General features: G+C 41.8%; 1 protein-coding gene across 5 annotated transcripts in view; it reads left to right on the top strand.

The window, feature by feature from the left end:
* NEK10 (NIMA related kinase 10) overlaps positions 1-23,717 on the top strand; it is a 554,523-nt gene that overhangs the window by 243,643 nt on the left and 287,163 nt on the right. For all 5 annotated transcript variants that reach the window (XM_073678014.1, XM_073678012.1, XM_073678015.1 and 2 more), the window contains exon 22: positions 5,390-5,492. In XM_073678014.1, coding sequence (XP_073534115.1) covers positions 5,390-5,492 — 103 coding nt within the window. The remainder of the gene's footprint in view (positions 1-5,389; positions 5,493-23,717) is intronic.

Raw genomic sequence — 23,717 nt, 5'->3', positions numbered from 1 at the left:
CTTCAACAACTGTTAAGAGGAGACTTTGTGCAGCAGGCCTTCATGGTAAAATAGCTGCTAGGAAACCACTGCTAAGGACAGGCAACAAGCAGAAGAAACTTGTTTGGGCTAAATAACACAATGAATGGACATTAGACCAGTGGAAATCTGTGCTTTGATCTGATGAGTCCAAATTTGAAATCATTGGTTCCAACCACCGTGTCTTTGTGCGACGCAGAAAAGGTGAACTGATGGACTCTACATGCTTGGTTCCCACCGTGAAGCATGGAGGAGGAGGTGTGATGGTGTGGGGGTGCTTTGCTGGTGACACTGTTGGAGATTTATTCAAAATTGAAGGCATACTGAACCAGCATGGCTGCCACAGCATCTAGCAGTGGCATGCTATTCCATCCGGTTTGCGTTTAGTTGGACCATCATTTATTTTTCAACAGGACAATGACCCCAAACACACCTCCAGGCTGCATAAGGGCTATTTGACCAAGAAGGAGAGTGATGGGGTGCTACGCCAGATGACCTGGCCTCCACAGTCACCAGACCTGAACCCCATCAAGACGGTTTGGGGTGAGCTGGACCGTAGAGTGAAGGCAAAAGGGCCAACAAGTGCTAAGCATCTCTGGGAACTCCTTCAAGATTGTTGGAAGACCATTTCTGGTGACTACCTCTTGAAGCTCATCAAGAGAATGCCAAGAGTGTGCAAAGCAGTCATCAAAGCAAAAGGTGGCTACTTTGAAGAACTTAGAATATAAGACATATTTTCAGTTGTTTCACACTTTTTTGTTAAGTATATAATTCCACATGTGTTAATTCATAGTTTTGATGCCTTCAGTGTGAATGAACAATTTTCATAGTCATGAAAATACAGAAAAATCTTTAAATGAGGAGGTGCGTCCAAACTTTTGGTCTGTACTGTATATTTTTCAAATATTATGCTGATGTGAAGTAGACATGTGCAAAATGTTATTTATTATCTAGTTTGTGTGGTATAACTATCTGATTTAAGGGCATAAAAAATAAAATTTGAAAATTGTAAAATTTTAACAATTTTCACCAAAATTCCAATATTTTCACAAATAAACACCACAAATATTGGCCTAAATTTACCACTATTACGAAGTACAACATGTCCCGAATAAACAGTCTCCGAATCACTTGGATATGTTAAAGCATTCCAGAGTTAATACCTCATACAGTGACACTGGTCATAAAGGTGAAGGGGCGAAAGGCATAAAAATTCAAAGTTTGACATTTTAAAAATTTTCACCAAAATTCTGATATTTTCACAAATAAACACAATAAATATTGGCTTAAATTGACCACTAACATAAAGTACAACATGTCACAAACAGACAATCTCAGAATCAATGGGATCCTTTGAAGCGTTCCAGAGTTATTACCTCATAAAGAAGTGACACTGGTCAGAATTGTAAAATTTGGCTTGGTCAGGAAGGTGAAAACAGGCTTTCGGGGTGAAGGGGTTAACAGCAAAAAAAAAAGAAATATTTCAAATATGATGCTGACCTAAAGTAGACATATAACAAATCTCATTTATTACTTATATTGTGCAATATGTCTGTTTTAGGAGTTAAAAATAAAATATTTGTAAATTGTGAATTTTTCAAAATTGTCACTAGATTTTTGATATTTTTATAAATAAATGCAAATTTTTAACTACCTCAAATTTACATCTGCAATGAATTACAAAGAAAAAAAAACCATCAGAATCACTGGGATTTGTAGAAGCACTTCAGAGTTATCACATAGAGAGACACGTCTGATTTGAAAAAAAAATAAGGCTGTGTCAGAAAAACCTAAATTGGCTGAGAACACAGGCTTCGGTGTGAAGAGGTTAAGGAGGAAGTTAGACATAAGTCCATGAAGTTCAACCTATAACTTGATCCAGAGAAAGGCAAAAAGCTCATGAGGCAGATACTAATAGCCCCTTCTGACTCCCCTTCCTAACCCCACATACAGCAATCAGACTAGTTCTCTGGACCAACGTCCCATCACAGAATCTGGTACCCATGGTCTGTAAAAGTTTGAGGCCCACCTTAAACTTTTTTAGCGAATCAATTCATGTAGTAAAACATACCACTTGTTCCAGGGTACCAACACATGATAATTCTACTTCTGTGTTCCTCCTTTCAGTGAATGTTAATGCTTTTCAGCATACACTTTTAACAGGTTAGTCAGCTCTAACAATGGGACAGTGCTAAGTTCTGTAGTCTTCACTCCATGGACAAAATGGTGACCTTTGTTTATTGTAGTCAATAATTGTGAAAAGGCTTTAAGGGCGATGGGGGTATGGGTTGGGAGGCAGGCCAAGGCAAGGTACCTACTTTAGTACAGTAGAAATCTGTTCTGAGGATCTGAGCTTAGACTACCTGAGATAAATAAAATCTAAATAACTAGGGGCTCATGATAAAAGGAACTAAAATAATGACAAATCTCAATTACAACTTATTAGAATTACTTCTCATAATCCGTTTCTTAATAAGTCATATACAGGTCTGTACAAATCCTGTTTTCGTAAAGGATTTGGACACTTTTGGGGTCAATATTTTTAAGTTAAATGCATGTACTTTGGGCTAAAAATAATTTTTTGCAATTTGGTTTCATTAAAAATGTTGCACCATTTAGCTTTGCCACACTTTTTCTTTCTCTGTACATAGCTGGATGCAGAACGACATAAGTGAGAATTTATCAGTATGGCTGTTCTGATTTTGGTCCCAATTTATCATTGCATTTGCGTCTGTTTTTCTTTATCTAGTTTTTGTGCTTTTTTTTTTCATTTGCGCCTTATTCTTCTTTTAATTTGCCCTTTCCTTCCAAAGTCTATTTTGTATGTGTTCACCTGTTTGTTTTTATGATTGCCATTCTGGGCGGGGTTTAGGTTTCCCAAATGTTTTCATCTGATTCATCATTTGCGACTTTTTGAAGCGTCACAAAATTCTCACCCTGAAATGATTTTTTGCTTGCCAGAAATTTTTTGTGTGTGCAATTTTTGAGATATTTTGCAAAATGTTCAACTTTTTTGCACTAAAAAGTTGCAAAAAAGGTCAAAAATATAGACAATTTTTAAATTTGTGTAAATATGCACATGTACCATTTTGAAGAATTTATCACAATAAACATCAGCAAAAACCACACAGTGAAAAAGAAAAGTGACTTAATATAACCACAAATGATGAATTGGAGCATTTGTGTTTTTCTAGGTTCTTCTTTGCTGATTTATGACAACAGTGCAAATCAGAGTAGAGCTGAACTTCATAAATTTGTGCAAAGGAATGCAGAAATAGGCAAATAAAAAGATTAAAATACTACTGTCAGAGTTAAAGATGAGCGGACCTGAAGAGATTTGCCAAATCGTATGAATTTTACCGGGAAATGCGATTCGCAGTGAGTGTACTTCACACGTATTGAATGTCCCTCACTGTATAATGATCTGGGGTCTGGAAAAAAAAAAAAAACAACTAAATCCTCACTGCTCACATTTGCACTCCAGCTGTTCACCGCCTTCCCCGTACAGTCCTTGGTGCCTCTTCATACTGAAACGTTCAGCATCTTCACGCTAGGCCAGGAATTCCGTGCGCAACTAGGCACAAGATGTTGCTGTGCCTAGCCACTGCCGGAAGTCCTGGCCTAGAGTTTATGTCATAAGCCCGCAGTGCAAGTCGTAGTGTAAACCATGGCCTCATGATGCGCATGCTCAGAGACACTGTGGTGGTAAGAAGCGTCGAAGACATACGAGGGAGAATGAGTGGAGGCTGCCATAGCAGTGGAGGAAGTACGATTTTTTAAACATTTTTTAGCAATATGGTGGGAGCCGGCTGTCATTTTGCTGAATTCACATGGAGCGTATTCGAAAAAATCTGCATTCTGGAGCATATGGATTTTTGTAAATTTTGAGTAGAATTCAATTCCATCTGAATGAATTCGCCCAACTCTAGTCAGGACAGCCTCACTAACAGATTCTGTGCAGAAACAAAAGCTTGTAAGAGTCAAACACTGCAATTTTTTTTAATGAAACCCAATTGCAAAAATACATACATATAAAATGTAACTGTCATTTTAGGTAAATGTGTGGCATCTGCCTGTAGCTACTTCCCCTTCCCTTCCCATAGAATTTTATGAGCAGCAGCAGTTATCTCATCCCTTAGTAATGGGAAAATCAGTATTTGCTGAAGGCACATTTTACCAGTAAATTGCGAGTGAAGTCTAGGAGCAGAAAGAAGTAGATTTACCTAATAAGATATATTAAAAAGTTTATCTTCACTTGTACTATTGATTTATGAAAAAAAATTAAAGGGGTATTCCGGTGGGATAAATTTTTTTTGTAATGGCCATGCCTTCATAAACTATTAGGAGAAAATGAATAGTGCTGTGTTCCACCCTCACACTATCTGTAATTCTGTGTGAGTAGCTGCTCCTCAGTACTCCCCCTCCCTTAGGAAACTTTATGCCACACATCAGGGTGTGTGGCCTGATCCCTGCTAGTAGCGGCAGCCAGACCCCTGATACTATCTGCTTTTATGCAGTCTGATATTGGGGGCATGGTTGGGGCATAGCCTGCTCCCGGTTGCTAGTAGCAGCAGCCACCCCCCTGATACTATTTGCTTGTAAGTAGTCCAAAATTGTGGGTGTTGCCTGCTCCCTGCTAGTCGCAGCAGCCAGCCCGCTGATACTATCTGCTTATAAGCTGGCTGATATTGGGGGCGTAGCCTGCTCATGCCTGCTAGTAGCGGCCTGCCCCCGGATACTATCTGCTTGTATGAGGTCCAGTATTATCAGGGGCTGGCTGTTGCTACTAGCAGGGACCAGGCCATTCCCACGCCACACCCCCAACATTAGACTGTATACAAACAGATAGTATCTGAGATCTGGCTGCTGCTACTAGTAGGGAGCAGGCCATGCCCACACCACGCACACAGCATCAGACCACATACAAGCAGATAGTATTAGGGGGCTGGTTGCTGCTACTAACAGCTGAGAGCAGGCCATGCCCACACCATGCCCGCAATATCGGACTGCAAAAAAAACAGATAGTATCAGGGGGCTGGCTGCTGCTACTAGCAGGGAGCAGGCCACACACCCTGATGTGTGACGAACGTCCCATAAGGGAGGGGGAGCAGTGAGGAACAACTGCAGTGTCCCACAGAATTACAGGTAACGCAGCACTATTGTTATCCTAATAGTTTATGAAGGCATGCCATTACAATAATTTTTAGCTGTTCGGAGTACCCCTTTAAAAGGATTGTTTCAATAACAAATAAACCAAAAAATACATTGCCTCTAAATGTGACCATTTCCTTTATCTTCTTGTATATTCGTGCGTATCATAGTGTTTTATAGGGCGCTGTAGAATGTTCTTCACTTTTCACTTTTGTTTCAGTTATGCTTAGCACTGAGATATTTACACAAAGAAAAAAGGATTGTTCACCGAGACTTATCACCGAACAACATAATGCTGGGAGAAAAAGATAAAGTAACAGTCAGTAAGTATTCATTAGTGTCTGGTTATTTTATGTTTAGTTTCTATCCTAGTAGTAGAAACTCAAACACATACAAATGCCATGCTTAATGATCATGTACAATGTTAGGACAGGGTTAAAGGCAGCACATTTTCGTGGTGACAACATGCTTACATAACAAGTGACAAAACCACTAGGCCGGTGTCAGATCATTCTAATAAAAGCTGCCAATGAAAATATTACAGTTGTTTCTTAAAAGAGCATTTGGCAACAGTTGCCGTCATCATGTTGTTCCTTTGTAGTCCATTTTGTGATCTGCCTTTATTAAGCTATTTTGAGGACATTTATTTTGGTTTTGAATTGGTGCTTTGAATTGATGGACACAGATCTCAGAGGCGGAACCACACCTTTTAGTGTGGATGAGATGGGGATACCCTTTTAATATATATAGTTTTTGTTGATGGGTAAAGAGTATTCCAGCTCCACTCCTTTCTACATCGGTGAGGTGAGCATGGCAAGTGAAGTCATGTCTACTGATTCAGTAGAGTTGTATGCCTAATCAGTGGGTATTGTGCTCCTGTCCTGTCCTAATGAACTTTGTAATTAAACTTGTCACAAAAAAATTCTCTCTCTGCACTTATTAACTATTTCTCCTCTCAACTGATTGAAAAAAGGCTCAAATCTGTATACAGCTCTGCTTTCACTGAGGGATCTAGTTACACCTGCTGCTATGACATTTTTGTAAAGAGGAGAGAAACTGGAGGAAGAAAGGGGCATAAACGAAACTGCTGAGAGTTCTAGTGACTAGAGCCTGAAGGGGGCAAAACTGCTGAAATTGAAAAAACAATATAAGTTGTGCCCACACACAATATAGTGCAGAATAGTGTAATGTTTACATTCCACTAGTTAGGGTAAAACTTGATGGTTAAACTTTGGTTAATAGAACAGAGCTTGATTGTTACACAAGAGCATTGGTATTGATCTTGATAGTTACACGTCAAAACTGATGCACTGGTTATATTACTATACTGCAGCTCTGACTTTGACCGTTTCATTACATTAGTTCTGCACTGAGCTTCACAATTACACAGCAGCAGGAACAGCCTCTTATAGGGCAACATCTGCAAGGAGTTTGTATGTTCTCCCTGTGTTTGTGTGGGTTTCCTCCGGGTTCTCCGGTTTTCTCCCTCACTCTAAAGACATACTGATAGGGAACCTAGATTGTGAGCCCTAATGGGGACAGTGATCATAATGTCTGTAAAGCGCTGTGGAATTAATGGCGTTTTTCGTGTTGAAAAACAGATCCTGGGACACCTTGGAGAAATGACCAAACCACTGGCTCCACAACCAAAATCAATAAACACTAAGCTGTTAGTGCAATTGGAATCAAGAATAGAGGAGTCCAGCTACTGTACATCATGCCACCCCCAACCAAAATCCTGGGGTGTAGGACTGATGTAACATTCCCTCATGACCGCCATTTTATTGCAACCTAGACAAAAGCTGAACTCATTGCTGAAAAGGATAGACCTGAAAAGGATAGACCTACATTCCAGCCTACATTCCTACATTCCAGCCTCCATTCCAGCTGGAAACTATATGAGCAATAACCACTATCATAAGTATTATCATGTTACAAAAATATAACAGCCAGCTAAACAACCATAAGGAATAAAGTATTATCTGATGGTAGAGCGTGAGAATAGCTGCTGACTGAGGAGCACGGCGTCCCTCCAACCCGACACAAGTTTTGCCCTGCTTCTTCTTGGGATGTGTCAAGGTGGGGGGTGTCACAAGGTTTTATGTGGCTAAAAAACACATAACAGTTAGAAAGTGACGTCGGCTCCTATATGGGGCAAGACTAAATTTAATAGGTTGTCAAAAATCTCAGAACTATGGCAGCAGTGAGATTCAAACCCATGCCTTGAAAGAGCCCAGAGCCTTAATCCAGCCCCTTAGACTGCTCGGCCATGCTACCATTGGATATAGGATAGAACTAGATTCCAGCTGGAAACTATATGAGCAATGTGATGAAGAGGCTTTCATGAGGAAATGTAACACCGATCCTACTTCCGGAATTATGGTGTGGGGTGACATAATGTACAGTACCTGAACACCCTCTAGTCTTCATTCCAGGTTCACAAACAGCTTAACCTTACACTGATTTAGTCTTAGAACCAGTGGTTTGGCCAATTTTTCCAAAATTTCCTAGAAGCTGTTTTTCAACACAACAACACAAGGACAGGCGTTACTTATGCTGCTAGTCATCATTGGTTGGCAATTGCAAAGGGAGCTGCCAGCATTGGATCCTGATGATTTGCGCACCCAAGTGCATTAAGCGTGGCAGAACATTTTTCAGATAATCATTAATATCCTCGTGAGTAGCATGTTAAGGTGCGTGTATTTCTGTGCAGGGTGCTCATATTTGATGCTAGATAAATCGAGACATTTTGATAATTTTCAACTTTTTCATAATTTGCATATCACATGTCTATCGATAATTTGGTTTTCAGAATTCAAAAACTTTTCATTATTGCAAGTTCAATTTTGAAAAGTGTATATTACACTTGGAAAAAAACAGTCTATCTTTTAAGAAACAGTCTGTAATGTTACTCACAGATGAAGGGTAATAGAGAACATAGTGATGAACTTCCAGCAGAATTCTCAGTGCAGGACACCACAGGCTGTCAGTACAGAACACAATTACTTTTGAGTGCTCCAGGCTATATCAGAATTTATTATTAACAAGCCACAGTTGCTATCACTGTCTCAGGTCATGGCAAGATTTAATGCAACATGTCACAGTCCCTTTAACTGTCTAAGGCCCCTGGTGGATGCATGACAGACAAACAAGGTTAATAACTGCAGGTCACTTTAAGGAAACACAGACAATGGTGGTCAGAACCTTGGTCCTGGCACTTCTCTCTACAGTCGCCTTGCTATGGTAGTCATCAGAAAAGAGTCCCTTAATTGTATTGCTGCATATACAGTTATATGAAAAAGTTTGGGCACCCCTATTAATCTTAAGCTTAATGTTTTATAAAAATTGGTGTTTTTGCAACAGCTATTTCAGTTTGATACATGTAATAACTGTTGGACACAGTAATGTTTCTGCCTTGAAATGAGGTTTATTGTACTAACAGAAAATGTGCAATCTGCATTCAAACAAAATTTGACAGGTGCATAAGTATGGGCACCCTTATAATTTTCTTGTTTTAAATACTCCTACCTACTTTTTACTGACTTACTAAAGCACTTTTTTTGGTTTTGTAACCTCATTGAGCTTTGATCTCATAGCCAGGTGTATGCAATCATGAGAAAAGCTACTTAAAGTGGCCACTTGCAAGTTGTTCTCCTGTTTGAATCTCCTCTGAAGAGTGGCATCATGGGCTCCTCAAAACAAATGTCAAATGATCTGAAAACAAAGATTATTCAACATAGTTGTTCAGGGGAAGGATACAAAAAGCTGTCTCAGAGATTTAACCTGTCAGTTTCCACTGTGAGGAACATAGTAAGGAAATGGAAGAACACAGGGACAGTTCTTGTTAAGGCCAGAAGTGGCAGGCCAAGAAAAACATTAGAAAGGCAGAGAAGAAGAATGGTGAGATCAGTCAAGGAGAATCCTCAAACCACCTCCAGAGAGCTGCAGCATCAACTTGCTGCAGATGGTGTCACTGTGCATCGGTCAACTTTACAACACACTTTGCACAAGGAGAAGCTGTATGGGAGAGTGATGCGAAAGAAGCCGTTTCTGCAAGCACGCCACAAACAGAGTCGGCTGAGGTATGCAAAAGCACATTTGGAGAAGCCAATTTCTTTTTGGAAGAAGGTCCTGTGGACTGATGAAACCAAGATTGAGTTGTTTGGTCATACAAAAAGGCGTTATGCATGGCGGCAAAAAAACACAGCATTCCAAGAAAAACACTTGCACAGTAAAATTTGGTGGAGGTTCCATCATGCTTTGGGGCTGTGTGGCCAATGCCGGCACCGGGAATCTTGTTAAAGTTGAGGGACGCATGGATTCCACTCAGTATCAGCAGATTCTTGACAATAATGTTCAAGAATCAGTGACAAAGTTGAAGTTACGCAGGGGATGGATCTTTCAGCAAGACAATGATCCAAAAAAACGCTCCAAATCTACTCAGGCATTCATGCAGAGGAACAATTACGATGTTCTGGAATGGCCATCCCAGTCCCCAGACCTGAATATCATTGAACATCTGTGGGATCATTTGAAGAGGGCTGTCCATGCTCGGCGACCATCAAACTTAACTGAACTGGAATTGTTTTGTAAAGAGGAATGGTCAAAAATACCTTCATCCAGGATCCAGGAAATCATTAAAAGCTACAGGAAGCGACTAGAGGCTGTTATTTTTGCAAAAGGAGGATCTACTAAATATTAATGTCACTTTTCTGGTGAGGTGCCCATACTTATGCACCTGTCAAATTTTGCAGATTGCACATTTTCTGTTAGTACAATAAACCTCATTTCAAGGCAGAAACATTACTGTGTCCAACAGTTATTACATATATCAAACTGAAATAGCTGTTGCAAAAACACCAATTTTTTTAAAACATTAAGCTTAAGATTAATAGGGGTGCCCAAACTTTTTCATATAACTGTATGTTAAGTAGATAATATATGTATACTAGATGTTCCAGAACAGGAGAAAGAGTTGGGTATTTTCTTTACAAGTAAGCTAAAAAGCAATACTCTATGTCAGGCAGCAGCTGTAAAAGTTAATAAAATGTAAAAAATAGGTAAAAACCTATGATCCCAATTACTCTTTGTAGATCACTGGTATGGCCACACCTAGAATATGGGATCCAGTTTTGGGCTTCACATTCTGAACATATACACACGTGGTCAAAATTGTTGGTACCCTTCGTTTAATGAAAGAAAAACCCACAATGGTCACAGAAATAATTTGAGTCTGACAAAAGTAATATTAAATTAAAAATCTATGAAAATGAACAAATGAAAGTCGGGAGACATTGCTTTTCAACCCTGCTTCCACAGAATTTTAAAAAAATTAAACTCATGAAATAGGCCTGGACAGAAATGATGTCTTAACTTAATATTTTGTTGAACAACCTTTTGAGGCAATCACTGCAATCAAGCGATTCCTGTAACTGTCAATGAGACTTTTGCACCTCTCGACAGGTATTTTGGCCCACTCCTAATGAGCAAACTGCTCCAGTTGTCTCGTGTTCGAAGGTTGCCTTTTCTAGACGGCATTTTTCAGCTCTTTCAGCCAATTCAGAATAGTCCAATGTTTTCCTCTTAGCCATTCTTAGGTGTTTTGAGCTGTGTATTTTGGGTCATTATCCTGTTGCAAGACCCATGACTCTCGACTGAGACCAAGCTTTTTGACACTGGGTATCACATTTCTCTCTAGAATCCCTTGATAGTCTTGAGATTTCATTGTACTCTGCACAGATTCAAGACACCCTGTGCCAGATGCAGCAAAGCAGCCCCAGAACATAATAGATCCTCCTCTATGTTTCACAGTATGTTTCAAAATATTTTTATTGAAAAAGTTTTTAAAGTAGCCAGGGGATGGGAAGGAGTAGGGTACATAAATTAAAAAGGGAGGGAAGGGAAGGGAGAGGGGGGAAAAGGAAAACAAACAATCTACATATTGTAGACAAAAAGGTTTAGAAATCACTGTATTGTACAATATAGTATAGTTTCAAATACAAACAGAAAATAGATAAGTACTCTATTAATGAGTCTAGACATAAAATCTATGAAGACATAAACTTTAGGTTTATTAAAGAAATACATTAAATGTGTCTAAAAAAATAAAAATAAAAAAGATTCATAAAAAATTTAGATTTTAATTGAGCTAAAGGAAGTTCTGTATTACCATTAAAAAGAACAAAGGAGAGAGTCAAACAATTGGTTCACTTGATAATATATGGAATGTCAATTGGCCTTATGTAAGAGTAGCGGTAAGTATTTAGAGATCCAGGGGGTCCAACGATCTAGGTATTTTGAGAAAGAGTTGCTTCTAATTGCTATATTGTGTTCATACACGCTATGTTGGGTAATTCGGTCTATAAGTACATCTATACCGAGTGGATCAGGTTTAGTCCATCTCGTAGCAATAATGAGTCTAGCAGTCACTATAATATGCTTAGTTATAAATCGTAACTGCTTTGGGAAGTCTTCTATTCCAATTGACAAGAGGGCTAATTGTGGAGTAATGAATATGGTCATTCCTGTGATATCTGATATTAAGAGTTTAGTATCCATCCAAAATTTAAGCAGTCTAGGACATCCCCAGAACATGTGGGTTAATGTGCCTTGATTATTGCATTTCCTCCAGCAATAAGGCGAATTGGTGGGGTTAATGCAATGAAGTTTTATTGGAGTCCAGTACCACCGTGAAAGAACCTTGAAGTAAGACTCATGCATTGTCGCTGAAGCTGTGTGAGAATATATTATGTTTAAGGTCTTACTCATTTTATTCAGATGTATTTTAATGTTAAGTTCTTTCTCCCAAGTTTTAAAAAAGGGGTGGTAAGGCAAATTCACTTCCTCATTAAAAATTTTATACAATGCATTTGTCTTCCAAATAGATGTTTTCTCTGGATTATTTATTAATTGTACTACTATTTGTGGCATGACAAACGTGAGGGAAGGTTTCGTAAGCAAATTAGAGATAAGCTTCCAATTCGTCCTCTCATCTCTTGAGAGAGAGTATCTAGTTTGTAATGTGTAAAAGGGTAAGAGGGTATCATCAGAAATGAGGTCATTAACAGTATTTATGCCTTTATCTAGCCAGGTCGACAGGTCGAGGTTTGTAATTAAGATTTCTAGTACAACCAAAGGGATATTTTTAATTTTAATTAAAGGGAAGTGTGTAGAGGATTTGTTTACCAAGTCTCTCCAGGCCAGAATAACGGCTTTTAAGGTGGGGTAGTTTGGCGGGGGCCTAGAAGGCTCAATAAGGTGGGCGAGAATTAGGGACCTTAATTGTTCAGTTTTAGCAGCTGACGTCTCTATGTTGATCCAGGATGTGTTATTAGATTCAATTAACCATCCCTGAGAAAGCTTTAATGTGGTGGCCAGATAATAATTATATAAATTGGGAACACCCAGTCCTCCCATCTTTTTATGTTTTAATAATGAGAGGGTAGGGATTCTTGCCTTTTTATGGTTCCAAATATATTTCATAAGTTGAGATTGTAGTTTCTTGAACCATTGTTTTGGTTTAAAAATGGGAATAGATCTTATGACATAAATAAATTTTGGGAGTAAGAGCATCTTGAACGCTTCAATTCTACCTAGCCATGAGATTTCTAGCTTAGCCAGGCGAATGTAATCTAAATGAAAAGTGTTGAATAGTGTGGTCAAATTTTCTGAGACTAGATCTGAAGAAGGTTTAGTCAACTTAATTCCCAGATATATAATTTTCTTCTCCTCCCATATGTACTCAAATTCTTTTTTTAGGTATTGTAGAAATGTGTTTTCTATGTTAAAGTCAATTATTTGAGATTTAGACTTATTAACTTTGTATAGTGATAGGTGTGAGAATTCGTCAATTGTGGTGGTAATATGCCTCAGGGACTTAAGGGAATTTGAGATGGTAAGTAAAATATCATCCGCAAATAGGGCTATTTTGCTTTGCTTAGTATTGACAGGGATGCCAGTAATGTTAATGTTTTCTCTAATAGAAGAGGCAAATGGCTCTATAAACAGGGCAAAAAGAATGGGGGAAAGAGGGCACCCCTGTCTAGTGCCATTAGACAGGGAAAATCTTTGTGACAAAGAACTATTGGAATAGACACGAGCTGATTGAGCAGAATACATTGACTTAATTAGGTTGAGAATATTACCCTTGAGACCAAATTTTTGTAGTGTGTTAAATAGGAATGGCCAGTAGACCCTGTCAAAAGCCTTCTCTGCATCCAGTGCAAGGAAGGCCGAAGGAAGATTGGCACGCTCAACTAGGGTAATGAGATTGACTGCTCTTCTGGTGGCATCGGCAGTATTTCTGCCAGGAATAAAACCCGCCTGATCCTCATGCACCAATTTACCGATATGAATTTTTAATCTTTCCGCAGCCAACTTCGCTAAAATTTTTGTATCCGAATTTAGGAGGGATATGGGCCTATAGTTCTTTGTGTCGAGTGGGTCACCTTTTTCTTTTGGGATTATGGTTATTATCGCTTCAAGCATATCCTGAGGAAGATAGGCCTGTTGTGTTGTATGGTTGGCTAATTTGGTTAGGTAGGGAACTAAACGAGTTTCAAAAGTTTTATATAGCTCATTCTGTAGTCCATCGGGGCCTGGAGATTTGCCCAGTTTAAGTCCTTTGATTACTCCCGAAATCTCTTTCGGTAAATATGGGAGGTACAAATCTTGTAGGTCTTGGTCGGTTAGTGTGGGTAAATGTAGTTTGTGTAAATAATTATTAATGTCTGAATCAGAAGGTTTTGAGAAGCTTGGATCATCTTTTAGGTTATATAGGGAATTATAAAAATTTGCAAAAACTTTGACTATATCTTTAGGATGGTTATAGGAATGGCCTAGGGGGTCTCTAATCTCGCTAATACGTGACTTAGTTTTGTAATGTCTAATCTTAGCTGCAAGCAGTATCGATGGTTTGTCAGCAGAGAAATAGTACCTAGATTTAGTAGTCTGTATAAATTTGTCATACTCGGTGGTCAGGAGAGATTTAAGGTTTGTTCTCAATTTAAGGATATCTTTTGAATAGTCAAATGAAGGATTGGAGACTTGTTTTTGCTCTAAAGCATAAATTTCATGAACTAATTTTTGAGTTTTTTCTCTATTAGATTTGTTTAGTTGTGAATTTAATTGTATAAGCTTGCCTCTAAGTACTGCCTTGAAGGCCGACCAAAGTGTGAATATAGAGATATCATCAGTGTCATTCTCATTGAAGTAGTTCTGGATGGCTTTGTCGATTTCTTTTTTGTAGACAGGATGGTTATAGAGGAAACTATTATTACGCCAGATTTTTTCTACAATGGTATTTTGGGGGTTTGTTACTTCGAATATTACAGGTGAGTGATCTGACCACACTCTGGGTGCTATTAGTATATTTTTAAATTTAGGAAGTGAGAATATGTTAGTGAGAATTAGATCTATCCTAGAGTGGGAATTGTGAGTACCAGAGTAATGAGTGAATTCCAGGGAAGACGAATGAAGGCATCTAAAAACGTCATATAAATCCATTTTGAGCAACCATGGGCCTAGTGAGGAAGATTGACGCCTTGACTTGTTAGAAGAGTCCAGGAGAGAATTTGGTACAATGTTAAAGTCTCCGAAGAGAATTAAATCACCTTGTTTATTTTGGGTAATAGTACGCATTATTTTATTCAGGAAGGATATTTGGCCTTGGTTGGGTACTGTCACGCTGTCTCTGTATACTGGAGGTAGGGGGCCTAAGCTGACCCTAAGCTGGGGCCCTGACTAGTCCCTCAACCTGGAGGTACTGTTAAAGGTACAGAGGTCCAGGCCGCCAGCGTAACCCCTACCTCCTGAGGATCCCTGCACCTAAGTAATCTAGTCCTGAGAAGGACCCCGATCACAACAAAAGGGGACAAGTAATAATATGCCCACACACAGTACTTAGACGAACGAGACAGTACAAGGGAAAAACCAAAACCACCTTGCATACAACAACTACACAACTACAACAGAGGGAACACCAACGGGAAAGAAGATAAATGATAAAGCGAGGAAGGGAAAAAACACTCCAAATACACTTATCTCAGAAACTCCAAACACCACGATCCGCTCTGTTAGTCTGAATGAAATGCTTTCACCGACACTTCCCAAACAGACCAGCAGGCATTTGAAGGAGTCTCACTACAGCAGTATTGATTGCAGCTGGGCGAGGCTGGACCTCGTCTAGCACAGAGAGAGAGAGAATTAACTCCCTCACTGCCGAAAAACACAAAGCACCAACAAGTCAGCTGCGAGAAGTCAGGCTGTGTACTCGTGACGATCTTCGTGGCGACACACCCGTGACAGTACCCCCCCTTCTACGAGGGGCCTCCGGACCCTCAGGGCCAGGTTTATCCGGGTGAGTCGTGTGGAAGGCCCGAACTAATCGGTCTGCGTTAATATCCGACGCAGGAACCCACATCCTCTCCTCAGGACCATACCCTTTCCAATGAACCAGGTACTGAAGGGACCGGCGATTAAAGCGTGAATCGATGACCCTCGATACCTGGAACTCCAAGTTACCATTGACCACCACTGGAGGGGGAGGTAAAGGTGACGGTACCACCGGCGCCACATACCTCTTAAGCAACGATCTGTGGAACACGTTGTGAATTTTAAACGTAGGGGGGAGGTCAAGATGGAATGCCACCGGATTAATAATAGAACTGATTCTGTATGGCCCGATGAACCTGGGACCCAGTTTCCAGGAGGGAACCTTAAGTTTAATATTCCTGGTAGACAACCATACCCGATCGTTCACACTTAGGTCCGGACCAGACACTCTCCTCCTATCAGCCATACGTTTGTATCGGTTCCCCATAGTATTCAGATTCTTCAGCACCCCTCTCCATACTGAAGCGAGTGATGAGGAAAATCGTTCCTCCTCAGGAACCCCCGAAGAGCCCCCCCTACTGAAAGTACAAAACTGGGGGTGAAAACCATATGCCCCAAAAAACGGGGACTTACCAGTGGACTCGCTCCGCCTATTATTAAGAGCAAACTCTGCCAGAGGTAAGAAAGAAGCCCAGTCCTCCTGGTTCTCTGACACAAAACACCGGAGATATGTCTCCAAGCTCTGGTTCATACGTTCCGTCTGGCCATTGGTCTGAGGATGAAAAGCCGATGAGAATGACAAATGCATCCCCCGCCGTGCACAAAACGCCTTCCAGAACTTGGACACAAACTGAGACCCCCGATCAGACACCACCTCGGAGGGTACCCCGTGAAGCCTCACAATCTCCCCAATGAACACCTGCGCAAGAGTTTTAGCATTAGGGAGAGCCGGAAAAGCGATAAAATGTGCCATCTTGCTGAACCTGTCCACTACAACGAGTATGACCATTTTACCCGAAGACGGAGGGAGGTCCGTAATAAAGTCCATAGACAGATGAGTCCAAGGACGCTCCGGGATCTTCAAAGGTAAGAGGGCCCCAGACGGACGGGTATGTGAGGTCTTAGAGCGCGCACAAACCCCACAGGACGCGACAAAAGTTACCACCTCCTTATGCAAGTTAGGCCACCAAAACCGACGCGAGAGGAGATCCACAGTTGCTTTACTCCCCGGGTGTCCTGCAAAAACTGAGTTATGGTGTGCCTCGATCACCTTTTGTCGCAACTGATCTGGAACAAACAGTCTCCCCGGAGGTCCAACAGGGGCGTCCCCCTGAGCCTCCAATACCGCCTCCTCCAGCTCAGAGCATACTGCCGAAACCACCACCCCCTCCTGAAGGATAGGAATCGGGTCGTCCGTATTCCCGGCCCCAGGGAAACTACGAGATAAGGCATCCGCCTTTACATTTTTTGACCCAGGACGATATGTAACGACAAAATTAAACCTGGTAAAAAACAATGACCACCTAGCTTGTCTGGGATTCAGACGTTTCGCGGACTCCAGATATAGCAGGTTCTTGTGATCGGTGATGACGGTGACCGGATGGACTGCCTCCTCCAAAAAATGGCGCCACTCCTCAAAAGCTAACTTAATGGCCAAGAGTTCCCTATTGCCGACATCGTAATTCCTCTCAGCGGACGACAATTTTTTAGAGAAAAAGGCGCACGGATGCCACTTACCAGGGGACGAACCCTGTGACAATACTGCTCCCACCCCTACCTCGGAAGCGTCTACCTCTACAATGAATGGCTGTGACGCATCAGGTTGAATGAGTATGGGTGCCGAGGCAAAACATTTTTTCAAGGAGGAGAATGCTTGACAAGCCTTGTCAGACCACCTAGAAAAATCCGTCCCCTTTTTAGTCATGTCTGTGAGAGGCTTAACCATGGACGAGAAATTACGAATGAACTTCCGGTAATAATTAGCAAACCCCAGGAAATGTTGTAGTGCCTTAAGATTCTCTGGCCGATCCCACTCAAGAACTGCCCGCACTTTCCCAGGGTCCATACGAAAACCGGACGCTGAAACCAGGAAGCCTAAAAACTGGAGTTCCTGTACGGCGAACACACACTTTTCCCATTTGGCATACAGTTTATTATCCCGCAAGATCTGTAACAGCTGCCTAAAGTGCTCCTGATGAGACACCAGATCCGGCGAGTAAATTAAGATATCATCCAGATATATGACAACAAACTGTCCCACCAGGCGGCGAAAAATGTCATTAACAAAGTGTTGGAACACCGCCGGGGCATTAGTCAGACCGAATGGCATGACAAGGTTCTCATAATGCCCCTCCGGAGTGTTAAACGCCGTCTTCCACTCATCCCCCTCCTTCATCCTAATCAGATTGTACGCCCCCCTGAGATCCAACTTAGAGAACCATTTGGCGCCCACGATCTGATTAAAGAGATCGGGAATAAGTGGGAGCGGATACGGATCTCGGACCGTAATCCGATTAAGTTCACGGAAATCCAGGCAAGGGCGTAGGCCTCCATCTTTCTTCTTACCAAAGAAGAACCCCGCAGCCACCGGTGAAGATGAAGGTCTAATATGCCCCTTAGCCAGACTTTCTGAAATATAATCCTTCATGGCCTGCCTCTCAGGACCAGAAAGGTTATACAACCTAGCTTTAGGTAACTTGGCCTCAGGGAGCAGTTTTACAGAACAGTCATACTCGCGATGAGGAGGTAGTTCCTGACACCCTTTCTCCGAGAATACATCCTCAAAGTCCGCCAGAAATGGAGGTAAGACCCAAGGAGTAACCGCACCGATGACCGTGTTCATGCAGTTTTTATTACAGAATTTACTCCATTGGCTTATCTCTCTGGTTTGCCAATTAATAACCGGGTTATGCTTAGCTAACCAAGGAAGGCCCAACACTATAGGAGTGGGAAGACCCTCCAACACGTAGCAAGACAACAGTTCTTTATGTATCGCCCCCACTTGAAGTTTTACGTCATGCACAGCTTGCAAAAAACTTCCCTGACCGAGAGGCCTGGCATCGATCGAGAATATGGGGATGGGTTTAGCCAACTCACTCAATCGCATACCTTGAACCCGGGCAAACCGAGCATCAACCAGATTAGCCCCGGCCCCACTATCCAGAAGAACAGATATCCTCTCAGTTCTCGTACCCACCACCACCTCCGCCGGTACGAGAAACTGAGACGAACCTAGGGACGAAATACCTACTCCCAGATTGCCGTCCACCACACAACCTGGGATCAACAGTTTTCCGACGACTCTTCACTCTGCAAGGGACGGGATGGACACCCCCCAATAAAATGTCCCTTTCTCCCGCAGAAGAAACACCTTCCTGTCTTATGGCGCACCACCGGTCCCCTCCCCCGAAATGATGTCCCTCCTAATTGCATAGGCTCCTCTGGACTGACCAGGGGAACCACCATATGAGGGGACCTTGTAGGAGGTGGAGTCATCACAGGGGGTAGAGTTATCCCGCACCTCTCCCGAAGCCGTCTGTCAACGCGAATAGCAAGGGCCATAGCGGCTTCCAGTGACGCGGGAGAGTCATACTGTGCCAACACATCCTGTAATTTGTCGGATAAACCATGACAAAACTGGCTCCTAAGAGCCGGGTCATTCCACTGGGTGTCCGTGGCCCACCTACGGAACTCCGAACAGAATTCCTCCGCCGGACGATCTCCCTGCTGGATCCTACGTAACTTAGACTCAGCAAGGGAGATCCGATCTGGGTCATCATATACGAGTCCCAGAGCAGCGAAAAACCTATGCACTGACTGGAGAGCCGGGGAGCCCGGGGGAAGAGAGAACTCCCAAGATTGTGGGTCCCCTTGTAGGAGCGAGATGACAATTCCCACCCTTTGTTCTTCACTCCCCGATGACCGAGGCCGCAGCCGAAAGTACAACTTGCATGCCTCCCGGAAAACAAAAAACTTGTCCCGCCCCCCAGTGAACCTGTCAGGGAGAGCTACTTTAGGTTCTGGTCCGGCTTGCTCCTGAGGATGCAAAACCTTGGACCTAACGTCCGCCAGCTCCATGGACAAACTCTGCAACTGCCGAGCTAGACCGGCTACTGGATCCATGGTAGCTGGAGAAAAACTAAGTGGGTCGGTGAAAATGTCACGCTGTCTCTGTATACTGGAGGTAGGGGGCCTAAGCTGACCCTAAGCTGGGGCCCTGACTAGTCCCTCAACCTGGAGGTACTGTTAAAGGTACAGAGGTCCAGGCCGCCAGCGTAACCCCTACCTCCTGAGGATCCCTGCACCTAAGTAATCTAGTCCTGAGAAGGACCCCGATCACAACAAAAGGGGACAAGTAATAATATGCCCACACACAGTACTTAGACGAACGAGACAGTACAAGGGAAAAACCAAAACCACCTTGCATACAACAACTACACAACTACAACAGAGGGAACACCAACGGGAAAGGAGATAAATGATAAAGCGAGGAAGGGAAAAAACACTCCAAATACACTTATCTCAGAAACTCCAAACACCACGATCCGCTCTGTTAGTCTGAATGAAATGCTTTCACCGACACTTCCCAAACAGACCAGCAGGCATTTGAAGGAGTCTCACTACAGCAGTATTGATTGCAGCTGGGCGAGGCTGGACCTCGTCTAGCACAGAGAGAGAGAGAATTAACTCCCTCACTGCCGAAAAACACAAAGCACCAACAAGTCAGCTGCGAGAAGTCAGGCTGTGTACTCGTGACGATCTTCGTGGCGACACACCCGTGACAGGTACATATACATTAGCGAGGGTAAAAATTTGGTGGTTCAGTTTGCAGATTAATATAATATACCTCCCATTTGGATCTTTAAGGCTTGAGATTAATTCAAACGAGACAGAATTTTTGATTAACAGGGCTACTCCCCACTTTTTCTTGATATTATTGGCGTAAAATATATTTTGGAATTCTTTATGAGCGAAATGGGGTGGCTTGACAAAGGAGAATTTAGTTTCCTGGAGAGCTACTATATCAGCATTATAGTCCTTAATTGTCTTCCAGGCAAAGAAACGGCGCTGTGGAGTATTGAGGCCATTGACATTATGTGTTAGAAATCTAAGTGACATGACTTATACTGTACAAGCAATGGTAAAAGCTCAATATTTGGTGAAATAAAATCGTCCATTGTTTTTTCCAAAGCATGTTTTCAAAAATTAACTATAAAATGTCCAGAAAGAATATAAATCAGATCAAGTCTACAACCTTAGACAAAGATAGAAATTAAATAATAAAAAAAAAAAAAAAAACAACTTAACTTGAGCGATAAAATACCTCAATACAGGTCTAAGTCCAGTAACTAAATACCAAGTTCCAAACAAGGAGGGACTAACGTTTCGATGATGACCTCCTAGGCGGGACTAAAGTTATGGCCTAATGCCTCAGCCCATTAATTAGATTGGAACGTCAGGTGATGTTAATTCCTAGGTCCCTGAAGAGTTTACCCCCATCCGCAATGTCAGAAATACTGTAATTTTTCCCCTGGTGGTAAAACAGGACCTTTGTGGGGTTGAATCCCCATTTATAGGGGATCTGATTATTTCGTAATACGTCGGTGACCTTTGTTAGGTTTTTACGTTGGGTCATTGTCTCTCTCGACAAGTCAGCAAAGATCTTGATGGAGTCGTATGGTTTAGGGAAGGATTTTTTGTGCCTAAGAAACTCCATGAGCTGCTCTTTAGTCTGATAAAAATGGAACTTAGTGATAACGTCCCTTGGGACATCAGGTTTCAGGTGTTTAGGCTTAGGAAGCCGATGTGTCCTGTCCAGCGTTACTTCTAGGTCAGATAAAGATGGAATTGCCGTTCTAATCAAATTTTTGATGTAGGGGGCAAGTTGGTCAGATTTGACAGACTCTGGTATAGCTCTGAATTTTAAGTTCTGTCGTCTACCTCTGTCCTCCAGGTCAGTGAGCTTATTTATTACTGTTCTAAATTCCTCCTTGAGGAGGTGGTACTCTTTTTCTAGTCTGTTATTTTTTTGCTCCAATTCAAAGATCTCAGACTCAGTCTTATCTATTTTGTTGGTAACTGAGTCGATTTGTTTCTGAAGTTTATCATACCTAGTGTCGAAGTCAATGCGAAGGGACTCCTTGAAGGCAGAGAATATCCCTTTAAAAAATGATTGGTCAATTGGCTGTTTCCAATCAAAATTCTGCAACGGGTCCGTAACTTCTAAAGACGGGGGGCTGTCTGTCCTTATCCGTTGCTTAGGAGGACTAGTTATAAGGGACGAGTCTTCATCTGAGTCAGAACTCTCGTGCACTGTCGGTTTTTGTGCAGATGCTAGTTTAGAGGCCGACTCCTTCCTCTTTTCTCTCCTTTGTTTCTGGGGATCAAATTCTGGATTTGTGGAGTCATCAGATTTCATGCCTCGATCCCTTGACCTTGAGTCATTATCACTCTGTTTAGTAGGGGATCTAGATCTATTCCTATGTGGGTTTCCTAGTTGAGCTGAGTCTTTATAAGTGGGTTTGGATTTATCTAGCTTGGATTTCTGGGACGCCATGGTTTTCAGAGAGCCTTCCCAAATATTAGAGTTTACATTGATATATTGTAGATATATGCAAATATGTCTATACTACTTATCAGTTACACAGTAAGACAAGGATGATCAAATGAGTAAATAGGAGAGTAAGTCTCAGGTGGTAAATTTAGATAAACAATTACTCAATAACACAAAAGTACGACACTAGTAACAATACCCCAGATATAGTATAGGAAAATCGTTTTATACTAAGCAATGGCAAATTATCAAGCTATATGTGCAATGGGCAGTTAAGGCAAACAGTTGTATTAATTACTTTACAGAGGAATAAGAACAGGAAAGAGTTAAGATAGAGAAGAAGTGAGAATGACTATCACAATATAAGACCTAATCCAAGGCTTCAGTGAGAGGTCGATCCTGTTTGTGATCATCTAAGGGTTGAGGAGTCCAGATTCCTTTTTCAGTGGTTTTAGAGTAGAAGTTCAGCAGATATATAAATGCATAAAATCCGTGAAATAAGAATTTTCCAGAGTCCAGTTCAGAGATTATTTGACAGACTCCTGTCAGAATCACAGCAGTGTAGTGCTGAGGTAAATCGCCGCCGCCATTTTGTGATCTTCACTCCAGGCTCTGGATAATCGCGTCAAATGGCGGGCGGCCCAATCTGTGTAACTCCGGTATCTTCCAGGTGTTAGGAGGCTTCCAGGATAATGGAGATAGTATAATGGATAACAGTAATCCTTCAGTATATTAAGGGCAATGAGGTAATGGTCCGACAGCAGCAGGGCTACTGTTACAACTGCGGATGGGATGCGGCGGGTTAAATCAGGATATAAGTGGTATCCAAAGGATCCAAAGGGATCAGGAGGACATCCCAGACGATGATCTGTCGTTGTGGTGGGAACCAAACCCCTATAAGGGGTCAAATCCTATAGGTTTAAGGCTGGATGGCAAGAGCTTCAGCTACACACGTCCTCTCTCCATGAGCTCCAGGCCACGCCCCCTATGTTTCACAGTATGGACAGTGTTTTTTTCTTGACTTGCTTCATTTTTCCGTTTGTGAACATAGAGCTGATGTGCCTTGCCACAAACTTCCATTTTTGTCTCATCTGTCCATAGGACATTCTCCCAGAAGCTTTATGGCTTGTCAACATGTAGTTTGGCAAATTCCAGTCTGGTTTTTTTATGATTTTTTTTTCAACAATGGTGTTCTCCCTGGTCGTCTCCCATGAAGTCCACTTTGGATCAAACAACGACGGATGGTGCGATTTGACACTGATGTTCCTTGAGCTTGAAGGTCACCTTTAATCTCTTTTGAAGTTATCCTGGGCTCTTTTGTTACCATTCGTATTATCCGTCTCTTTGATTTGTCATCAATTTTCCTTCTGCGGCCACGTCCAGGGACGGTGGCTATAGTCCCATGGATCTTAAATTTCTGAATAATATGTGCAACTGTAGTCACAGGAACATCAAGCTGCTTGGAGATGGTCTTATAACCTTTACCTTTAACATGCTTGTCTATAATTTTCTTTCTAATCTCCTGAGACAACTCTTTCCTTTGCTTCCTCTGTTCCATGTTCAGTGTGGTACACACCATGTCACCAAACAGCACAGTGAGCATCTGTAGCCCTATATACAGGCCCACTGACTGATTACAAGATTGTAGACACCTGTGATGCTA

The sequence above is a fragment of the Phyllobates terribilis genome, unplaced genomic scaffold, assembly GCF_046119375.1.
Source record: "Phyllobates terribilis strain yellow unplaced genomic scaffold, ASM4611937v1 Scaffold_4__5_contigs__length_816908805, whole genome shotgun sequence".
NCBI lineage: Eukaryota > Metazoa > Chordata > Amphibia > Anura > Dendrobatidae > Phyllobates > Phyllobates terribilis.
Note: the sequence above shows the minus strand (reverse complement) of the source record. Positions and strands in the feature narration are given on the sequence as shown.